Source organism: Adelges cooleyi, unplaced genomic scaffold (assembly GCF_023614345.1).
Source record: "Adelges cooleyi isolate 19-005CV unplaced genomic scaffold, UGA_ACOO_1.1 ACOO_flye_CR_arks_rails_tigmint_CR_PRNA_621, whole genome shotgun sequence".
Classification (NCBI taxonomy): domain Eukaryota; kingdom Metazoa; phylum Arthropoda; class Insecta; order Hemiptera; family Adelgidae; genus Adelges; species Adelges cooleyi.
In genome coordinates, this window is record NW_026096320.1 from 5,694 (window position 1) to 27,648 (window position 21,955).

General features: G+C 26.7%; 1 protein-coding gene and 2 long non-coding RNA genes across 3 annotated transcripts; 1 reads left to right on the plus strand and 2 right to left on the minus strand.

Annotated features, from left to right (window-relative positions):
* Window positions 1–454: 454 nt before the first annotated feature.
* On the minus strand, window positions 455–2,616 carry LOC126844098 (uncharacterized). Its single transcript, XR_007686535.1, has 3 exons — window positions 2,488–2,616; window positions 1,668–1,782; window positions 455–569 (listed from the first exon to the last, which is right to left on the minus strand). It is a non-coding gene; the product is annotated as an uncharacterized LOC126844098 (long non-coding RNA).
* A 5,471-nt stretch (window positions 2,617–8,087) lies between these two features.
* On the minus strand, window positions 8,088–9,843 carry LOC126844096 (uncharacterized). The gene is made up of 4 exons (XR_007686534.1): window positions 9,515–9,843; window positions 9,151–9,255; window positions 8,956–9,047; window positions 8,088–8,492 (listed from the first exon to the last, which is right to left on the minus strand). It is a non-coding gene; the product is annotated as an uncharacterized LOC126844096 (long non-coding RNA).
* Window positions 9,844–10,454: 611 nt separating this feature from the next.
* On the plus strand, window positions 10,455–17,641 carry LOC126844097 (zinc finger protein 160-like). Its single transcript, XM_050581967.1, has 5 exons — window positions 10,455–10,610; window positions 11,757–11,973; window positions 14,603–14,791; window positions 15,568–15,843; window positions 16,776–17,641. Exons 2-5 carry the CDS (start codon window positions 11,795–11,797, stop codon window positions 17,416–17,418), a joined length of 1,287 nt encoding a protein of 428 aa, XP_050437924.1. The 5' UTR covers window positions 10,455–10,610; window positions 11,757–11,794; the 3' UTR covers window positions 17,419–17,641.
* Window positions 17,642–21,955: the final 4,314 nt, after the last annotated feature.

The following is a 21,955-nucleotide window of genomic DNA, read 5'->3' on the forward strand; positions in this document are numbered from 1 at the left end:
GATAACAGTGTTGCTAATCTAATCTAACTGCATTATAATAACTTGATGGTAAAATAGTTTTTTTTTATTGACAACTATTATTATTGGACGATTTATGAGAAACTATGTACACACTTTATGAACAAAGTAGTGCTTCTCACGACTCACAAATAGCCTAAGTCCTAAGATAGTTACTTTGATAGAATACAGTGAGATGAAAATAAACGTAAGAGGAAAGATGGAAATGGAAAAAAGGGGTTTGATGCGATTGAGAATGATATAAGAATTGTTGGTATGCGTGAAGTTGATATGGAAGATCGTGAAGGAGAAGAAGAAGAAAATGTATTTCTCATATGAGACAAAAAATCAAGGTATTTTTTTAATATTTAAGTTGTATATTTTTGAGTTGTATATTACAATTTGGTCCAGGTTCAAATTATAACAAACCGTTAATATTTTTGGAGCAGTTAGCTTATTGAATGGGCACGATCATGTGTGGGTTGGCATTTGTAAGATATTCTCTACAGTATTCCATCCATTACGAACAACCAGTATTGCAAGCGTCCTAAACTGCTCCAACGATACATGGTCTGAAATATCGCAAAAAAGTAAATTTAATTTAAAATTTCAACATATACTTAATTTTTTTGGATAACGATATCAGATCGCCAAAAAAATGAAAAGTAGTTATGGGACAAAACTATACAACAATACACCATATTGTAAAAAATTCAAATAAAAACTCTTTCTGGTTCTATTAGATATTTTTTGTTAACTCACTTTTGAATATCCTAATACTTTATTCAAGAAAAAATTGGCCGTTTTAAGCAACTTTTATATTTTATTGTATTTTTTACAATTATAGTTTCTTTTATTCAGATGATAGTTACGAGTAATTTTACACCGTTTTGTTAATTAACAAAACCCGGGAAAATACATTATAATATACTTAAATTATTATTTAAAAATATTGTTATCGAGTGTATTAAATCAATAATTGTTTTATCAAATAACATACAACGCTAATACATATATGTTGAATTTAATTTGTAATGTAAATTTATACTTTTTTCCCAAATTTTTTATGATTTAAGTTATACTTGAAAGTAAATATATAAATGATTTATTCCAAAAATTGTATGCGGTGGAAAAGCGAGTGGGTTATAAGTTATAATATATATGAAATTAAAATCATTAGCAACTAACTACTTAAAATAGGATAAAATATATTTAATTAAAAAATAATATTGTACAATATTTATATAGTGAAATAAAAAATTCTCACACACATGTTCAGAGCATATATTTTGCAAATATACTTTTATTAGAGGTTTTTAATTAAAAAAAATTCAAAAAATTCTATATACACCTATGTAAACCTGTTGCGTTGTATCTACATAAAAAGGCGTATAATCTACCCTCACACACAATTATTTTAACTTAAACGTTAAATATTGTAACAGTATAATTATTATTATTATTAATTAATAACATACAATGTTGATCGCTCTGCTCAAACAGTACTAATAGAAAAACGGAAGCTCTAGTCGAGTTCCCTTGATAATATGAGAGGAAGGTCTAAGTCATAGCATTGATTATGAATGTCTATTACATAATCAATGGTCATAGCTTTGCATCAACAATAAATAATTTTTATAAAATTAAAAATTAAAATGTCTAATGGTTACCTAGGTTTGGAATATTATTTGTTGCCGCTAAATTTTCAAGTTGCTGTACGCTTATGTTGAAATGCGTTGCCATTGCGGATCTAGTCCTGATATTTGCCCAAGAACGGTGTAACAACTGAAAAGTTTTTTTTTACTTATTTAATAAATTTCATTCACAAACATTTTTTTGCAGACTAGAGAACAATATGCAATTAACAATCAAACAGTTTGTATATGTATTATTATGTACTATGTATTATAATTTCCTGATTCTGGAAAAAATCAAATCTAAAAAACTTTTGTTTTTTAACTAATTTAGAAACTGTTGTAATTGTAATAGAAGATATGTGTACTCCACAAATATTATTTAGTTTAATGGAAATCACTAAGACAAGAGTTATGCAAAACTATACCCAACAGACTTAAAGACTTTTAAAATAAAAATAAAAAATATTAGTACCTATATTAAATCGGACAGTGATGAGGCTAAAAATGATTACACATTTTTCGTGTGTTATAAATGATTTAACAAACAAATAATGTTTAACACTTGCTGTGCAGGTGTCCCACAAAGACATATCAAATGAAATCAGTTTTTATTCTGCTGAATTTTTTTTAAATAATTTATATTCATTTGCGTTATAAACACCATAGTTTGTATTATTTTTTTTTATTTTTTTCGTTACATTTTTGAAAATTTCAAGATAACCATTTTATTGAGAACAATTTCCAAAGCTAATAAAAATTTCTCATGTCTCTGTGGGACACCGTGTATACCTAATGTTAGAAGGAAATCATTTTAAACTAATAGTTTTAGTCAAAACAAATTATTAAAACTCACTTCTGAATTATTTAGTGTTACAGTGGATTCGACAAACATCAAACAAGTTAGAAGCAAAATAATTGAGATTTTGAAGTACATTGTATCTATCTATTATAAACCGATGTTTAACAGTGTGATAAAACTATTACTTTTACTCTCAACAGTTATAGGCTTATAAAGGCCAGTTTTATAAGGAAATGAAAAATAAAATCCAAAACAGTAAATAAATATATCAAATACGTTTCCGACAAGTATCCAACTGTGGCATAGGTGCAAAAGTCTATTTACACTGTTTTTATCAAATAAAAGTATTGAGGTCATAATGCACAAATGTGAAAGTATGGCTTCCTGGTAATACCTGACAAAATTATATAGGCGCGACATAATATATTTAGTGAACTTCTTGCCATCTTATATTCAAATTTTGCATTTTTTTAAAAACAAATTAATGCCAAATGGGGTACCCTATCGTACAGTTAAATCCCTCATGTCTTATTCAAGATTAACTGTATAATATGCACATAGTCTTTTCAAAACAAGTTTTCCAATAACATTATTATTTTAGGCCTCAAACTAATATCTTCTGTTGTTTTGCGCTTGCATGCATAGTAAATAATGTGTGTGTCTATTATGTCTATTGATAGCTACCCGGATATTTTCCGGCAAAAATACTGTATGATTTCTATCGATATTTTGTTTGTTTTGTATGCTTTGAATTTCTAGTAAATAACCGTCTTCCGTATTAACAAACCGCCTGTGTACCCGGCTTCGCCCAGGAAAAGAAAAACAATTGGAACAATATTTTTTATTTGCTAAGTTATACCACGACCTAGAATAGATTGCAAAAATTAAGTCATCCTTCATATGAGTATTAAAATGTTGAATTTACTAATAGGTAAAATAACCACAACAATATTTAATTAATTATACTTTGAATTTGTCTACCCTATATAGATAACCGTGTTGTACTCGTTGTAAATTATAATTGAAGGGCACAGGGTAAAAACGGTAGTTGTGACATTATGAAAATTTTAGAGTATAGCAAAAGCAAGATTTTGTTTAGGCTAGCTCTTCAAAATAAAATTTTGTCGAATGTATATTTTCTTGGTAATAAAAATAAAATTTGACGTTCACCGGATGGTCTTATTGGAGTTGGGGGTAGTTCTTCCAAAAAATGATAACGCGTGATAAGAAATAAATGTTATATAACCTATAAAATGTGTAATACTACAGATAGTACCAACATCGATTTTACCAAAAACCCGCCAAGAGAAATTTCGTATTTTAATATCAAAAACATTGCCTTTAGTTAGGTTCTTATCTTTATTGAAAATTGTAGTTAGATATTTATCAATTCTCGAATTAATCGTATTCACTATACACGTAAAATTATATAATGTAAAATTCATAAAAAATTACACTATATAAGTGTATATACATAACTTATAAGTATATGTTATAATTTAATATTATTTGGTATAAAATAATAATAATTTTATTGAAATTTCCCACAAAATGTTTATATTACTATTTAAATAAAACATTTTTTTTACTTTTTACCTAAATTAGTTGACGATTTCAAAATTTGGCTGTCAAGTATAAATTAGTTTTACCACATCTTACATATGTATTCTGTAGTTAAAGAATACAGGTAGAAGCTTATGCGCTTTGTCTTCAATATTGTCTTTTAGAAGATATATTATTAACAAAATTTGGTACCTTAAGGATATATTAAAGCAAGGAAAACGGAACATATGACACTTGTAGTTTAAATACCTCACATAAATAACTAGAATAAAACATATTTAATTTTTAAGTTTCTACACAAATCAATATATACATTATAAACGTATAGTCCAAAGTGAACCTATTGCCGGATAAAGACTTGTGATGAGAAAAAAAATTGCTGTACGGCCCTTTTGCATGGGATAATAGGTAGATAATAAGAATATTGCATAATATAAAATTATTGTAAACTAGATTAAACAATTCTGTTATAATAATAAAAATGATCAAACTAGGGTCATAATCGTATAAACGTCATACTTACTAAATATATAATGTAATCTTGCTTTTATGTTGGTGAGATTATCAAATCAGACTGATTATCTTACTGAATTTTAAAAAAAAGGAAAATTAACTAAATAGTATCCCGTACCATACAAATGATATATTTTTAATAATTAAATAATTAATAACGAATTATCAAAAATAGTATTCAATACCAAATAACGTATTTTTAATGTCTGTATTAAAATACCTTGCAGGACTGAATGTTATTTATAATCTATTAGTAGGTTTTTAAAATAATTATCATTCACTTCATATTTTACAGAAATTAGTTTATATTAAGCTACTCTGGGTATATATTTTTATTAAAGAAACCAAACTAAACAATATGAATTTGTTCAGTAAAAGTTATTCATATGATTTAAAAATATGATTCAATTTTTGGTCAATATAAATTTGCAAATTTACAATTATCTCTTGATTTGAAAATATCCATATTTGTTAGAAGATTGCATAGCCCATATTTTATTAATCTATGTACTTTTTCATTAAAATGGCCATTTACTTAGCGATAACCAAGTCTCTACGACGAACTTAAAGTTTTGATACCACACAAAAACTGTCTACATTCCATTTATTAAGAAATGTATACTTTTCTTATATTATAAAAATAAAAAATAGAAATAATACATATTATAAAATAAATAGATACAATTGCAAGTTGCAGCATCCCATCATATTTATTTATCTCTTACCTTGTTCTCATCGAAATCTGCTATTAAAGCTCTTTTTGCCTACAAAAAGTTTAATAAATTATAATATGACTGATTTAAGTATGTTAATATATACTTAAGATTGGTCAAGTTGTGAAAATTTAAATGATATAGACGTAGCTATGGACATATTTAATGGGAAAATTAATGAGGCTATTTCCAATTCCACTAATATGTATATAATAAAATTATCAAATCAGAAATTAAAAGGTTGGATATCAAGCGGTCAGGTTAACTCTATTTTAACTAAGTAAACATTTAAAAACAGATTAGATAATCCCATTTTTATTTATCATTAAAAAAGGTATAATTTTGTTAAGAATATCTTATATCCCCATAGTTTTGGTTAGAAGTACTAGATCAAACAGCAAACTAGTAGAAGATAATTCTAACCTTATACTGTTTAACAGTTGTACTTAACAATGAAAAGTATCAAAGTTGTAGGTATTTAATTTATCATTATCTTCAGGTAAGTGCCCCAATAGTTTTATCAAATGTGTCTTCATTCCTATACACAAAACGGGAAATAAATAATTGTTCAGTAATATTATCTATTATTTCAGTCGGTAATTATAATTACTAGGGCTCTAGTTCAGTGGCGGTTTTCCCGGGGAGGCAAGGGAGGCGGTGCCTCCCTTGAAAATTAAGGAAACTATGTACTTAATATTGTTATTATGATGAGATATTTTGGTTTACAATAAATATTTTCAATCGAAAAATGTATATGAACAATAATTGTTTTTGAAAGCGAAAACAAAATTTAAGAATTTGAAATAACGTCGTACAAAGTTGTTGCCTCCTAAACAATTTAATGCCAGAACCGCCACTGCTCTAGTTATAATTACTAGACTGTAGCCATTATAAACAAATATCGTAATCACTGTCTCTATCAAAAATATTTGAAAAATCATTAAATCCCAAATAATGAAGTAGGTAATATAATATTTAGTTATTAAAACATATTTACATGGTTTTACGAGTTTCTTATAGTTGAATTTGAATAAAACTGAGCATATGGTTTTCAATATTCAAAAATATTTTAATCTGGATAACTTAAAGTTTAGAGGTCAAAACCATGTAGAGATACAAAATTGTGTTTCATGAATTATGATTCATATAAGATATAACTGCGCTACTATTAAAAAGAAAATAGTTATAAACCTTGATTCATTGATAACTGACTTAAATGAAAATATCAAAAATATTGAATATGTTATAAAACTATTCAATTATTATCAAGACATTATTTAAATATATTTATAGTTATTAGACATTAGCAGGTATTGTTAACCCTCACTGCATAATGTTCCATATATGGAACAATAATTGTATTTATTGTTTATATTTGCTTATGCTATACATCTTTGTATGCACAATGTTCCATAATGTTCCAAATTCTTTAATTAGCGTTTTCCATAAAACCAAAACTCAAAAAAATTTTTTTAAATTTTTTTATGTAGTATTAAGTACATTTATAGCATATGGTTAAAAAAAAATTCATGCAGTGAAGGGTTAAACTTACTAAAGCTAATTTATTATTTATTTGTAGAATCTATAATTATTAACTGTATTATACTCTGCATATAAATAAAGATAATGGTGTCTGGACTTTATAACACAATTTATATCGAACACATTATTGTATACTCAAACAAAGAGAGTATTCAATATGTTAAACATCCTTCATTTGAACGCATTATATAAAATCACTTAATACAGTACACACATACAAATCACTCGCTATCGAGAGTAAACGTGTCTATGAGAACAGTTTTAGAAAAAATACATTTGGTTTACTTTTACTTTATTGTGTCAAAAACTACATCTAAAAACAAATGCATTTCTATATAATAAAATTATAAAAAAATATATACAATATACTAAATAAGCATTGAATCTTTTATCATAATTAAATATTATTTAATATAAAATTATCAAAAAAATAAGTGGTTAATAAAACATGTTTTCAGTTGTAAAATAACACAAACAAAAATGTTTTGAAAAATAATTTTACCTTATTGAAATTATTATGAGAGAAAATTAGTGAATCACACTGTATAATTAAGCTAACCAAGAAAAAACAACTTTTATTTCTAAAAAACAACATAGCCTTCCTGTCTAACAGGCTATACCTATAGTAACACAGTATACATTTCAGACCAATTTTATAATCTATAAAGTTTAATAAGTCATTTTAAATAAATAATAAATAGTAATAATAGAAATAATAAATGTAATAGTTTAAGACACATAAAATAATTTGGTAAATAGTATAAAATATATAGAAATATTCAATTGTTTAATACATAATATATTAATCAGTGAATTGACATTGATTAAAATAAAACAATTTTTTATGATACTTAAGTAAAGATATTTTTTAATTAAAAAAAGTATATTTTATAAACAAAACATCAAAATTTACAAATGTATAATTACTTGTTTTAGCAAAAAAATCTAGGTATTCAAAATTTTGACTACACATTTTTTCCTAACAACATCGACATAATTTCACAACAGTTTACAAATTTTCAATCTTTCAGTTAGGTCAAGATATTTTTACAATAAATTAATATTTTAATGTTATTAAGGTTAGTAAATATTAATAAATAAGCAAATACAGAAACTACATTTATAATTTGTTTGGTAGGCTAATAATTATGTTTGTCAAAATTGTAATAGTAATATACTGTTAGTATCTTTAAACTAATACAGTTTTAAATCTAGAATATTATAAGATACTTGACACTCAAAGTGTAAAAATATTCAAACAATAATACAAGTATTCAAAAAAAAAAATTTAAACAATCTTAATTTTGTTTAAATGTAGTTGAAAATTAAAAATATTTAGGCAAATGAGATATCAGTGTAGTGGTCATAAATACAGTAGAGTTTATATGGACATTGAAGACAGGATAATAAGTTATTCAATAAATAATCAACTGAATTACACTTGATTAATAATAAATTATAATAAGACTTTTTTAAATAAAATTAAACAATATATAAAGAGATTGGAGATGATACTACAATGTCTAACAGCAGGTAAACAGAATTACTGGGTGGCGTTTATACTGTTAGTCTGATACAAAATATTCTTCCAGGGGTTTTGCACAAAATCCAATTAACGTTGACAACAAATATTCAAATATAGTGTCAAAAGTCAGTCTATGGATTACTACAGTGTCCATGGAGAAATATATGATATGTCCATTTAATCTTCCTCTGGTCACATTCTAGCTGAAAAAACAACAAATGGTTAAATAATAATAATAATAATTATAATATAAAACCAATTTTAAATGATTTACTAATGTTATCGTTTGTTAATTGTGAAGTTAAAATTAAATATAATGAAAATTGATAATGACATTTTTTTATACCATTTAACTTAAATTATCTATCAATAACATATAGAAGAGTGATTTCATGAATAGACTATATTTGTGACCGGTATACATCAAGTGGACCTAGTTTGTTATCTCATACCAATGAAGTGTAAGATCTACAAGTAAATACAATTTTTCTTGTACAAAAACTAACTATGTTAGAAAATAGTAAATTAAATTATTAAAAAGAATGATAATTTACATTTGATTTCTTTTTTTTTAAATGCCCTATATTAGGGTATTTAAGATTGATATTAAACTACTATTGTATCAATATTTTTATTAATACTACAAATCTAGAGTGTTTTCCTTACCTAGTCTATTTAGACAAATGATAAAACAATTATTTCTTCCAATTAGTGTCAATGGAGAACTGTTCAACCATCATCTTTGACTCATCTTAAAACTGAAAGATATATTACTAATAAATAAGTTAAAAGTTGAAATGTTGTTTATTAAAATAATAGATTAAATCAATTAAAACAATTTTACAAAAAATAACTCCATACCTGTTACCACACTTAATCAGACTAGAGATAGTTGCAGGAATCGAACCGCTCTAATGAATAAGCATACCGATAAACTTTTTATGACTTCAGACGACTACCATCATACTGTAAAACATAATTTACTTGTATAAATAGTTTTATTTAAATAGGATGTAATAATATTGTCACACAAATTAGTACAATATAGTGTATGTATGAACTTTGTCGCTAGGTACTATAATTGATAAATATATTATGTTATTCATATTAAATATTGCAAGTTTATATTATGTGAAAATAAGAGTTTTGAATTATGAATTAAAAAAGAATTCTAATAAAAATATTCATTTAATATTAATAAGAAACGAAAGTAAATTTTATTTACCAATAATTATCGTTGTCGTCATATGAACTAGTTGGTTTTTTGTCATTATAAATGTATCGTAAAAATGTGTACTATTTAAGAAAATATAATATATTTTAACACGGTTATTTTTTTTTATCATTTGAATTATTGCCGTTTAGTTCTAGAGATAACAGTTAACTCTGATAAACGTTAGTTATATTTTAGTTACTTTTATTCTAATAGAATTGGCAGACTGATAGAATGTGATTTTATATTTTGGTGTTTCTGGGTTGGTCACGCTGATAAAATAAAAATTGTGTTATCTTTTGGAAGAACTCTTATCTCTTATCATTTTTTGGAAGAACTGCCCTGTACACCCCGTTGATAGCACTTCATAAGGCTTTACATTTAAAACGAATGTATGCTAATAAATTTTAAATTGCTTAATAAATCCATATTAAAACCCGTAAACTGTAGATTATCTATTAATTTATTAAAACAAATAAAAGCAAAACTGAATCATAATATTTCTCGGTACTTACTATTTAACAACTACAATGGTAGTTGACTAAAAAGCTACTTGCAATGCTCTGCTTCTTAGACATAAAAAAAAGGTAGTAAATCACACACATAATGTTGTTCGTATATTGTAGAAACTCAACAACACAAATTTTTAAAAAAATCCGAGTCACTTTGGGCGATAGTCGATACACAACAATGTTACAGAATAACGAATAACGCTGTGTCATGTGTGCATTCAGCATTGTGCATTGTTTGACAACAGCGGAGGATGCCAAGGCCACCTGGTGGTAGAAATTAGAACTAATTATAGCATTTGTATTTATTTACCTTCACTCCGTTTTACCTCCAGCTTGCTGTCGGCCGTTATTATTTGTCGCACACGCATAAACATCATTATCATTTATCAAGTAGATTGTTGTCTGTAATTTGTTTATGTCTGATCTAAAGCCATAGTTACTGTTATTTCGAAGAGTTATGTTGTTGTGTGTTGTGTATTGTTGACAAGTACTCGCATATTATTAAAAAAAAACATAAATTAAGTGTGTAATTTTATAATTGTGTTATCCGACCATAGATCATAGCCTTAGAACCGCCTTATTGTAGCTGAATAATAGTAAGTACCGACAGACATTTTCATTGTGCTTAAATGCGTTTTGCCGGGCAACCTTTTTTTTTGCGATTTTTTTATAACCGTCTTGTATTATTTTTTATGCTGACTACGATTCTGTAGTAAACAATTGGCGGAATCTTGTAGATCAGGCTAGGTTAGGTCTCATTAGGTCGCTAATGCTTCTTAAGCGGTAGGTAAGGTTAGTTTAGTTATTAAGGCAAGTTTTTTTTCCTTCAGGGGCGTGAGCCCCCCATCCAGCAAAGAGTGCCGAACGGGCTCGAATCGGCTCCTGAAGCTAGCAGGCGTAGAGTTGTTTTATTAGTAAAGATTTACTAACTTAAAGGTTAAATACTTAAGAAAATTGTATTGTTGTTCAATACAATATTGATATTATATAATCTATACAAATAAATAATTAACTAATAATTCTATAGCAGCGCACCAGATGCCACCTCTTTCTATTGTAAATTGACTTGATGACCTCGTATAACGCATTGAAAAGGTTTTCTATTTATTTGTTAACAAGAAGAGTTATTATTTTTTTCCTATATAATGTGCGTTTTGTAAAATAGTTAAACTTTGATTCTTTTACACAATTTATCATAACTACTATATTATTTATTCATAGATTACTATAGCAACTTGTTTTCTTCATGAAAGTTCAAACTCTGTGTCAAGAATGATATACTGGGTTTTTTTTCAATATCTATTTTTTGCCATGTTATTTAGTTAATTCACAATTTTTATTTTACAAGGAAAAAACTAATTTTTTCCTATATTTCAATCAAATGTACCTAAACTACTGAATTAATGTACAACATTGAGAATTAAAAAAACGTTTGTTGTTATTTCATTACCTTAGATTTAGAAGCTTGTGCGCCTAAATTGGGCCGTTCCAACTCAATATATTTACTAAAACCCTTCCAAAAATACATATTGAATTTAAAAACTAAAGTTAAAAGATCATATCCATATATTCAATTAATAAAAAAATGTTGCTCGTAAAACCTCTAGTGTCTTTTTTTTACTAAGACGCCTGAACTCACTTATGATTCATTTAAATATGCTTAAACTCCAGCTTTAGTTATTTTGATAGATTAATTATAAATTTTTATCCTAATTTTTGCAAATATGCTTTGTGTTTTACAGTTTATAAAGTGAAAAACTAGCTAAGAATTTCAATTAAAATGGATGATTATAACTGCGATACCATGATCAAAATAGAGGAAGAAAATGAAGATATAAAATATCAATTTCCCGTAGTATTAGTGAAAGAAACAAAACCAAAAGACCTTGAAAAATCAAACAAGAGTTGTTCAACGACCAACAACATTCCTCAAAAGAATATTGACGGAGATGCTTATAAGTAATGTGATTTATAATTATAAAATTTAAAGTAAATTTTGTTCAAAAATGGTAGTAACATTGTTAAGGTATCAATAAGTATTCTATGGCAAATAACTAGGTGTATGTAATTTTGCATCATAACATTCAATGTCGGTGCAGTCCACCCAAACAATTTCAATGTTAATAATAAAATAATACCTACTATTAAAGTGTTTAGTGTTTACGTTTCCATACTATGTGCTTTAAGGAATAATATTTTACAATATACATAATATGGCAAAATTAGCATTATACGAAATAGAAAAAAAATCAATATAGGTTTTTTATTATTATTATTTTATTATACTTAAATTAATTTGTCACAGTAAGCAAAAGTGCAACAGATTTTACAATTGAAGGCAAACACTTGTAGTTTAATACTTTACTTAACCCCTCGTTGGTAAACATGTTAGCGCTGCGCTTACATAGATAACGTTTTGAACGCCAGTTGTATAAATGTTTGTTAATTGGCTTGATTTTATTATTACCTTCAAATAATAATAATAAAAAAAAAAGAAGCCGCTAACTATATTTCCTCGGGATTTATCAGTGAACAAAGTTGACTGTACCGATAAAGTGAGCGCCACAGTTTATCAACTGTATTTTACATATTATTGTGTATCCTGGAGTAACATGCAATCTCCTCAGAAAGTGACTGAGCTTAATTATTTTAAATTATTAATTTTACAATTTAGGTTTTTTTTACGTTTATTTAATTTATTTTTATTATTTTGTACTATACCATTTAAAAATAAAATAAAATTTCGGTTTTTTATTTTTATTAATTTTGTAATAATAGTAATTAAAAATAATATATTACCAATTGGTAGTGAGTAAAAAGATGCATATTTGTTTGTATGATTTAATGTTCTGAGTTTATCGAGTAATTAATAATAATGGAAAAAGTAACGTGTGAGCGCTTACAGTTTAGCAATCATGTTCTACAGTATAGATTTACCAATGACAAAACACGACACTTATTGAATATAATGTAAATATAATATAATGGCTGCATTCCTTATCCTAGACCCTGGAGGTGTTGCCAACTATATACAATCTGATCCCACATTTATATATATTGACTGACACCAAAGCATAATTTGAGGATACAAATATTGATAAGAGTGCATAGGAGTTTTTGATTTGCTCATTATTACAGTTGATCTAAAGTGCCTTAACTTGATTTTAATACCGATACAACAGTTGTCCGACAACTCACAACAATCAAAACACAATTGACATATGAGTAAAATGATTTTTTAATTAGAACATTTTAAGTATATTTTGTTAAAAAATTATATTAACATAACAGGGTATAACAGTAGGGCGGTATTCTATTGCAAATTATTTTTAATTTTCCTTAAATGGGTTAAAGCATATTTTCCGATACAAAACAGTTACATTGTTGACATAATACAAATACAAGAATATATTTTTTTACAAATATAATTTATGTTTACCAGAAAATAAATTATTTAAAGGGAAATAGAAACTTAAACTTGCTGTTAGTATTAGCACCCTTTGTATGGATTATTTTGGATGTTTACATATGCATAAAATTAATTTTTAGATCATGTGAGTTTTGAATATATTTCATAGTAGTTAATGTAATCTAAGGACAGTCAAGGCTTAAAGTTTTAATTTAATACTTAGTTATTATATATATATATGAGTATGCTTATCATGGTGAATTCCTAGACCTTTGCAGTTTATCCTAAATAGGTAAAGAAGTGTTTTTTTATTACATGACATTTAATATTGGTTTATTTTAATATAGGTTTTATATTGATTCTTTAGTATCAAGTAATCACTTGTTTAATGAACACTTAGGTAAGAGACAGTGGGGGGTGGGGGCAACCATACAAATGTTTTCATTTTCATTTCTAAATCTGAAACACATCACAATGTACACGATTTACATTTTTTGTATCAACCAACGGCCAACCACCAAAAATAAAGAAAAAATGTTTCTTAATCTAACGTTTTATTTATCGATAACTCAACATTTTTTAACCACAAATATTAATATTATTAATATTAGAGCTAGGTACCAGATTAACTTCTGGTATAAGTTCGTTTTCTACAAAAAAGGGTATAATGTTATTTTGTAAAACTTTTAATCCGTTTTTGTAAATTAAAAAAAAAAAACATGTCAACTTTATAGTTTATTTTAAGGATATAAATATTGGTAAAGCCCTTAAGAGACGACAACTGAAGCTCCCATTGTTCCAAATGTTATTATTTTTTGGATTATAGACTTTAATCTATGGATACATTACATTATGATAACGATATAAGAGTTAGATCCTTGGGAAGGACTTTGCAATAAAGCATTCTTCGCACTCCTAGGATTTCTAATGCAAATTATGTTAATAATAAAATGCATGTTTTGTGACCATTTGACTTGCTTCATTTTTATAAGTGACCGTGTTTGATTTCTGCGATGAAATGACGGGACACCAATTTATAGACTTCTTTTAAATGTACTAATCAACCAACAACAACAACAAACTTGAACTATGTTCGGATTAACTCCCAATATCCCCAATGGAATTATTATAATTGCAACTTTTATAATTAAATTACATATAATTTGTTTTATTTTTTAGTGTTCCTGAAAAGAAAATTAAAGTTGAAATTATAGACGAAACTGATGATTATCACGGTTCTGTTAACAGAATAGATGAAGATATGAAAGAAAACTTTACCGAAGCTTTAGTGGTAAAAACTAGTCCAACTTGTTTTGAAGAATCATATAATAGTGGCGAGACTGTCCAGAATGACGGGATTTCATACAAGTAATGCGATTTTTAAAATACAAATATTTTATATTTGTATTATGATGTAATAACAGTGTAGCACTACGCACAGAAGAAGAATGGACAGGGCAATAAAAAAGCTGTGTGGGTCACAGGACCCCCAGCAGAAGCTATGCTTAGAATTTAGAGTATGCGAATCATACGGTTACTATGGTTACAAACCAATTGTTTATTTTGGGTTAGCAACTAAATAAACATATTCGTATTCGTATTTTAAGTATAAAATTCGTGTTTGAGGATACCCTTAGGGGTGGAATTTTCAAAATGTACTATGCCAGAAACTTTCGCGGGAGTATACTCAACAACTTCCCAAAGTTTCATGGTGATCTGATGAATGGTGTAGTAATGCGTAAAGGACAAACATACGCTACGGTTTTTTTTCGTTGACCCCCAGCGGTCAGGTGGGGCTATAAGAAACATAGCTTCAATAAGTTTTCGTTTTTATTGCCGTACAATATTGAACAAAAATAAAAAGAAGAGCCTATAACTTTGTTTCAAAAAACTTCACATATTGAATTTTGTTTGCATTTAAATATTTACTAAACCTGCTGAATTATCCAGAGACGTGTGTAAGACATCCTTATAATAAAAATTGATCCTAGTCTTGGAGTTGCTCATATCAGTTTTGTTGTAAATATTAATTTTGCAAAGCTCAAGTTTCATTGAAAGCAACTAGTACACAATTCTATGTTAACATTTATTGGTCGTAGTAATTATTTTCTATTTTAGTTTTGAGTTTGTTTGTTTGTTTTTAGTGTAGGAGAAATGTGCAACGAATCGATAGTCAAAGTAGAAGTTGATCTAGTGGATGGCAAATATTATGAGTCCTTGATAGAAATCGAAGAAAATGTAAATTTAGATGTGCAAACAACAAACAACGATTTGGACGAGGTACTGTCATTTGTCTGTCATATATGTAATAAGGCATTTGCGACCAAAATGAAAATGTCCGAGCATATTAGTCATTCACATAGTGCACACTTAACAACCCAGAAAAGCAATAGAAAACAAGACGTCGAAAAGAATTTCATGTAAGGCAAATTTTGATTTGATATATTAAATTCTCTATTGCTGTTTCGTTATTATGAAAACGCAATTGAACTTATTATTCATTACGTCTCGTATTATATAAGTACGTACTGTCTAATCCGCAGTCTATCATCTAGTATATATGAATTATAATTAAAGTGATAAATAAACGCTCCAATGCAAATCTATAACTGTAAAAATACAATTATCGATAAAAGCTTTGTACCTAATTTATTACAATAATGTGTTAATAAAATTGTATTGCCATAGTTACCCATTTATCGTAGGTAATTAATAATGTAATACAAACATTTTCAAATAACCGTTGACTGTTGATTTACTCACACATAGTAAGTTAGAAAAATTATGATATTATTTGGTTTTTCATCATTTATTGGTAGTTTACGTAAAAAAAATATTTCATACAATTTTAGAACTTATTAGACTTATAAGACTATTTAAAAAAAAGTTATTTCAAGTTGAAAAATGTGTACATTTGTTTGGGGGTTTTCTCGATTTTTAAGGCAAAAAAAAGATTGGTCTTTTCAAATTTTTGGTCTAATATAGTACCTTACGATCGTATCTTAGGTATGATTTTTGAGCTATAGAGACGCAACACATAGAAATCATGGGTTCAGCAGTTTAAAAAAAATGTTTGGATCTTGACAATGAAAAAAAAAATTTTAAAAACGTTGTAAAAACATTACCTTCTCAAATCCGCATTGAAGCATAAAACAAAACAAGTAAAACACATTTTTATATGCAATAATAATATGATGTCTAGTACTTGTTCAGTTAGACTGTCACGCTATGGTTGGAGGAATAATGGACTTTTTAAAGTAACAAAAATAGTTAAAATTATTGTAAATTTAAAGAAATATAATACATTTTTATAAAACCTTGTTGTTTAATGTTCGACATTTTTTTGTTATAGTATCAATCATACAGCTCATGAAGTAACTAACGGATACACCGGAAACATCAGACCACCCTACAAATGTGAAGTGTGTTCCGAGGATTTTCTTGATAAATCCACTTTCACGCTACACGAACGCGTGCACTCTGGTGAAAAGCATTACAAATGTCCGGTGTGCTTAAAATTGTTTACTCGAAAATACTTTTTTGAACGACACAATCGCGAGCACACTGGTGTAAAGCCTTATAAATGTTATGTGTGTTCAGAGTCATTTTCTCAAAAATACCTTTTTGAACGACACAATCGCGTGCACGCTGACGAAAAGCCTTATAAGTGTAATGTGTGCCTTAAGTCGTTTTCTAAAAAACCTTCGCTTACACTACACGAACGCGTGCACACAGGTGAAAAACCCTACAACTGTTCTGTGTGCTTAAGAACATTTGCTTATAAAGGCTACCTCACAGTACACTCACGAGTACACACCGGGGAAAAACCCTACAAATGCCACGTGTGCTCAAAATCTTTTTCTCAAAAACCCAACCTCACAATACACCAACGCGTGCACACTGGAGAGAAGCCCTACAGATGTGACGTGTGCCTGCGGTCATTTTCTGTAATATCCAACCTCAAAAGACACAAATGTCCACAAAAACAATCATGAAAAGCTCAGTCAATAATTTATACAAAACCTAATCAATTATTATTTAAATATAAAATCAGTTTGACTTACCCCACTTTAACCTGTAGACTTGTTTGTAGTGGTTGTTTGTCATGTTCTGTAGCAAACGTTAATCACACTATTGATCTATTATTGGTTATATTACATTGTGAGTAAACTGCATCAATTTCATTTGTTTAATTTTAATTAATATTCTCTAATGGCATGGTCTACAATTGACACGGTTACCATTTCATTTTACTCTTTTACTTTTTTATATATGATTATTTTTAATATTTATAAATTTTTGTATATATTTATTAAGTACACGTTGTACCCCATATGTAATTAGAAAGTCGACGTAGACGTTTTTCATTTAAAACTGTAACTAGTGTATATTTTTAAACTTATATAATATGTACAATATGGTCGATTTTAATCCCAAATTACACGAATGACGAGTTGTGCCGGTGTAGCACTCGCGTATGGTGGACAATCCCCACCAAATATATTTATATAAACTGCTGATACGTAACACCTCTTTCTTTTTTTTTAATATTTAAAATATAATCAAAAATAATATACTTAACCATAATTACATTTTTAATATTATATAGATAGACAATACAAATTATTACAAAATCAATATCAAATTACAATATTTTGTAAAAAAATTAAAATTATGTGTAGTAAACATGTTTTTATAATATGCAGAAATAATACAGTAACATACTTATTAATAATCACAAGGAGAAAATCGTCAACAAGTCATTTTGGCCTTGAAATTCTAAAGACCATGAGTATTTGTCGTACACCGTTATTAAAATGCAAGTTTAACATGGGTATTAATTTTCAGTGTATTTTTTTTACACAGCATAAGAGTTTTAAGTTAGGATGGTAGGGGAAGTGCGGTTTGGAAATGCGCGCAGATAAAAATAATCTTACATTCCTCCTTTCCTCCTGTCCTAAACTTTAAGCTCCATCACAAGTTGAGAGGGGGGTAAAAACAAAAAAAATTGTGAAAAATTGAGATCACATTGTATAACAACATTATGAAAAAAAAAAAATTTTAATTTCCTATTAAACCCTATGAGATATTGAGTGGTTCATGATAAAAGAATCACCCTGTTTATGCTGTGTAAAAAAAATACACTGAAAATTAATCATAAATAATTAGCCAAAAAAATATTAAATTAATATAAATTAAGTGTTTTTTAACTTTGCAAGTTTAATTTATGATTAAAGGACTGATGGTTTTGATGGATTAGTTGCATACATTTTTGTCAGTATGTAAAAATATATTATAATAGCTCTGTTAACTTTCACCATGTATATACTATATACATTTATGTACACTGAAAATAACATTTATTGTTATATTAAATGCATTAACTATAATCTTTTGGTAAATTAATTAACATTTAACTTAAATTAATTAATATTTAACTTACATTAATGTGTCTATTGTTTCTAAAATACCACACACAAAGAATAAAGTAACAAAAAAAATGTGCACCTTCAATACACTCGAACGAAACAACATAATACGTAGAACAAATACATTTTGCTCCATTAATAAATTATTAATAATGACAAGGAACAATTACATTTTATTTGTTCCGGAACAAATATCAAAGGAACGAGTTCCGAGTATTTGCTCCGGAACGAATATCTCAAGGAACGAGTTCCGGGTATTTGTTCCGGAACGAATATCTCGAGGAACGAGTTCCGAATATTTGCTCCGGAACGAATATCTCAAGGAACGAGTTCCGGGTATTTGTTCCGGAACATAAAAGATAAATGAGTCAAATAGGAACGAATTCCGAACCCCTGATCTAAACTATGCATCAGTTACCACAATAATCGAGTGACCAGTACCCATAATATATTTTATTATTTGTACAAAATCGCATTATATTTATTATTTGTACATAACCTCATCGCTAACAAATTTCGACTTCGAAGTTCACACGTTTTCCATTGGTGAAATGAAAAATTGCAAACTTAATTAAAAAATGTTAGTAAATTTACATTATACTTTATAGTAAATATGATAGCATGCTTATTGTAGTTATGTCATAACTCGTTATTTTATAATTTTTTAAATATATCAATTGATAATATTTGCTCTCGACTTTATTTTGACGTTACATTCTTGGACACACCATTTATTTAATAGGTAAGTGTATTATAGTTTAATAGATAATTTAATACAATACGAATTCAATTAGCTTTTTTATTTTAGGTTGAATGCTTTTTTCCGAAAATCTTTTATCATTTAAAAATCAATGTTATCATGTCAGAAATATCTATGGCGTTGAGAATAGGCTATACCAATTACTATGGAAATGTCTTTTCAATTGGACCCAAGACTGAAGACCTTACAATTTTATATCAAGGTGTAAATTATAAATATAAAGCATTAATTTAATAGGTAAGTTTATTAGAGTTTAATGGGTAATTTAATACAGTACGATTTCAATTAGCTTTTTTAATTTAGGTTGAATGCTTTTTTACTGAAAATATTTCATCTTTTAAAAACCAATGTTATCATGTAAAATTGGTTTTGAGTATGACATATCAATTGCTATGGAAATGTCTTTCCAATCGGACCCAAGACCTTACAATTATATATCAAGGTGTAAATTATAAGTATAAAACATTTATTTCTATTGTGACATTTTTTCATGTGAATGTATAATATCAACACTAAGCAATTTGAATGAAAAGTGTGTTGTGTTAACTTAAAATAATTATTAATGCATGTATTTGTGTATGTGGGTTGATAAAACTCATATACCCGTTTCATTTATTTTTAAAAATATCAGTAATTAATGTATGATTTTCATACTACTACATACAAGGAATCACTTCTTGATTATACCAATATTTATAATAATATGTAAGTATATTATTTTTATTTGATTAAACTTATCTAAGGTAGTTCAAATGTCTGCTTTTAGTTTAGTTATTTCTTACAATGATATAACCCATATATTGTGTGTCTGACATACATTACGGATATTTTATCATAAAGTTTTAGCTATAACTGACACAGGTATTTGGCTATCAAAGTTAAATTTTATATCAAATTTATTAATGTACAATAATTCTCTCTTTAAAAAAGTAGTAATTCTATTAATTTGTATTTAATGAATTCAGTAAATCAAGTAAATTATTTTTTTGAACTTGCCTAAGATAATTCTTATAGTTAATTTTATTTATTGAATTTTGATTTTGTTAGATTTGTTTAATTACCAACGATTGTTAAAAGAAAAAAATTTAAATCAGTATTATAGGAGTTGAACAATTTCAAATGTATAGATATTGTTTTTGTTTAATATTTTTGATTGAATATTTTCAAAATAGTAACATTTGTAATTTTTAAATTTATTTTTGTATTAATAATTAGTTTATGAATATTTTATTAGTTAAATACTTATATTATCAGACAAAAGATTATTATTGTTCTTTAAATGTTATACTATACTATATATTTGTCGTTGAAATTTATCAACACAATTGTTTGACTATGTGTTATCAATGTTCAAATTTTGTAAAGTACACAGTAAAAATTAATAAAAATTGTTTTTTAACTCTTTAAAGTAGGAAAATTGTCGCATACGCATTACAGCAAATATTCTTTTAACCATTATTTGCATCATTAAAGGTAAACAAATTTTATTTTTAACAACTATGCATTATAAGTTAGTATAATTGATTTTATAATTATTTGTATTTATACATAAATATAGTATACATGTATGTATGTGTATAAAATCAGACAAACTTGTCGAGTACAAATTCCATAAAATTTAAATCCTTAAAAATGTGTTTTATTACAGAATAATTGTTAAATTTAGATACTACAATTTAGCTAAGACTATTTTTGATTTAATATTGTCACTTTTACATAATCTTAGTAAAACGTACCCGTTATAATAGTTTAATAATGTCAATACTATAATTTGTATAGTACACAAGGAAATATCAAATAATGGTTTTCTTTTTAAACAACTAAAATCTATTAAGCTTTTAATTTTCTAGATATTAAATAGTGAAGAAAATAATAAAAATAAGAAAATACTGATTATACATAAAATCAAAATAAGCAGATTCAACTGTAAAAGAATTAACTTTTCAATTTGAAATTTTTGAAACAGACATATTTTATTATAAAGGCTTTAGAATCACTATTATTATAACATTATACACCTTATAAGTTATAATAATAATTAGCAAGTACTAATAAAAAGATAAGAACATATAAACTATTTAATTTAATAGTTATTAATAAAATAAAAAAGACAAGTTCTGATAATTTAATGTTTGCGTGACACAAACCCTAACTTTATTTCTGAAGTTTGAGTATCACTGAGTGATTTTGTGTAATTGAGTCACAAACTATTGATCCATATTTTTATTAACGGGATCTTAATAAGAAATAACTTGACTTAAAAAAAAATGAAATATCAATGATGTTGAAAAATTTACCGTTACAGAAAAATCAAATCTTTTTTGCCAACAGGATGGGGAAAAC

Bases quoted from the DNA above. Each gene is read 5' to 3' on its own strand.
- LOC126844097 (XM_050581967.1), top strand. From the start codon at position 11,795: ATGGATGATTATAACTGCGATACCATGATCAAAATAGAGGAAGAAAAT. The intron at 11,974-14,602 runs GTAATGTGATTT...TTTATTTTTTAG, and splicing joins ATTGACGGAGATGCTTATAA to TGTTCCTGAAAAGAAAATTA. The intron at 15,844-16,775 runs GTAAGGCAAATT...TTTTTGTTATAG, and splicing joins GACGTCGAAAAGAATTTCAT to TATCAATCATACAGCTCATG.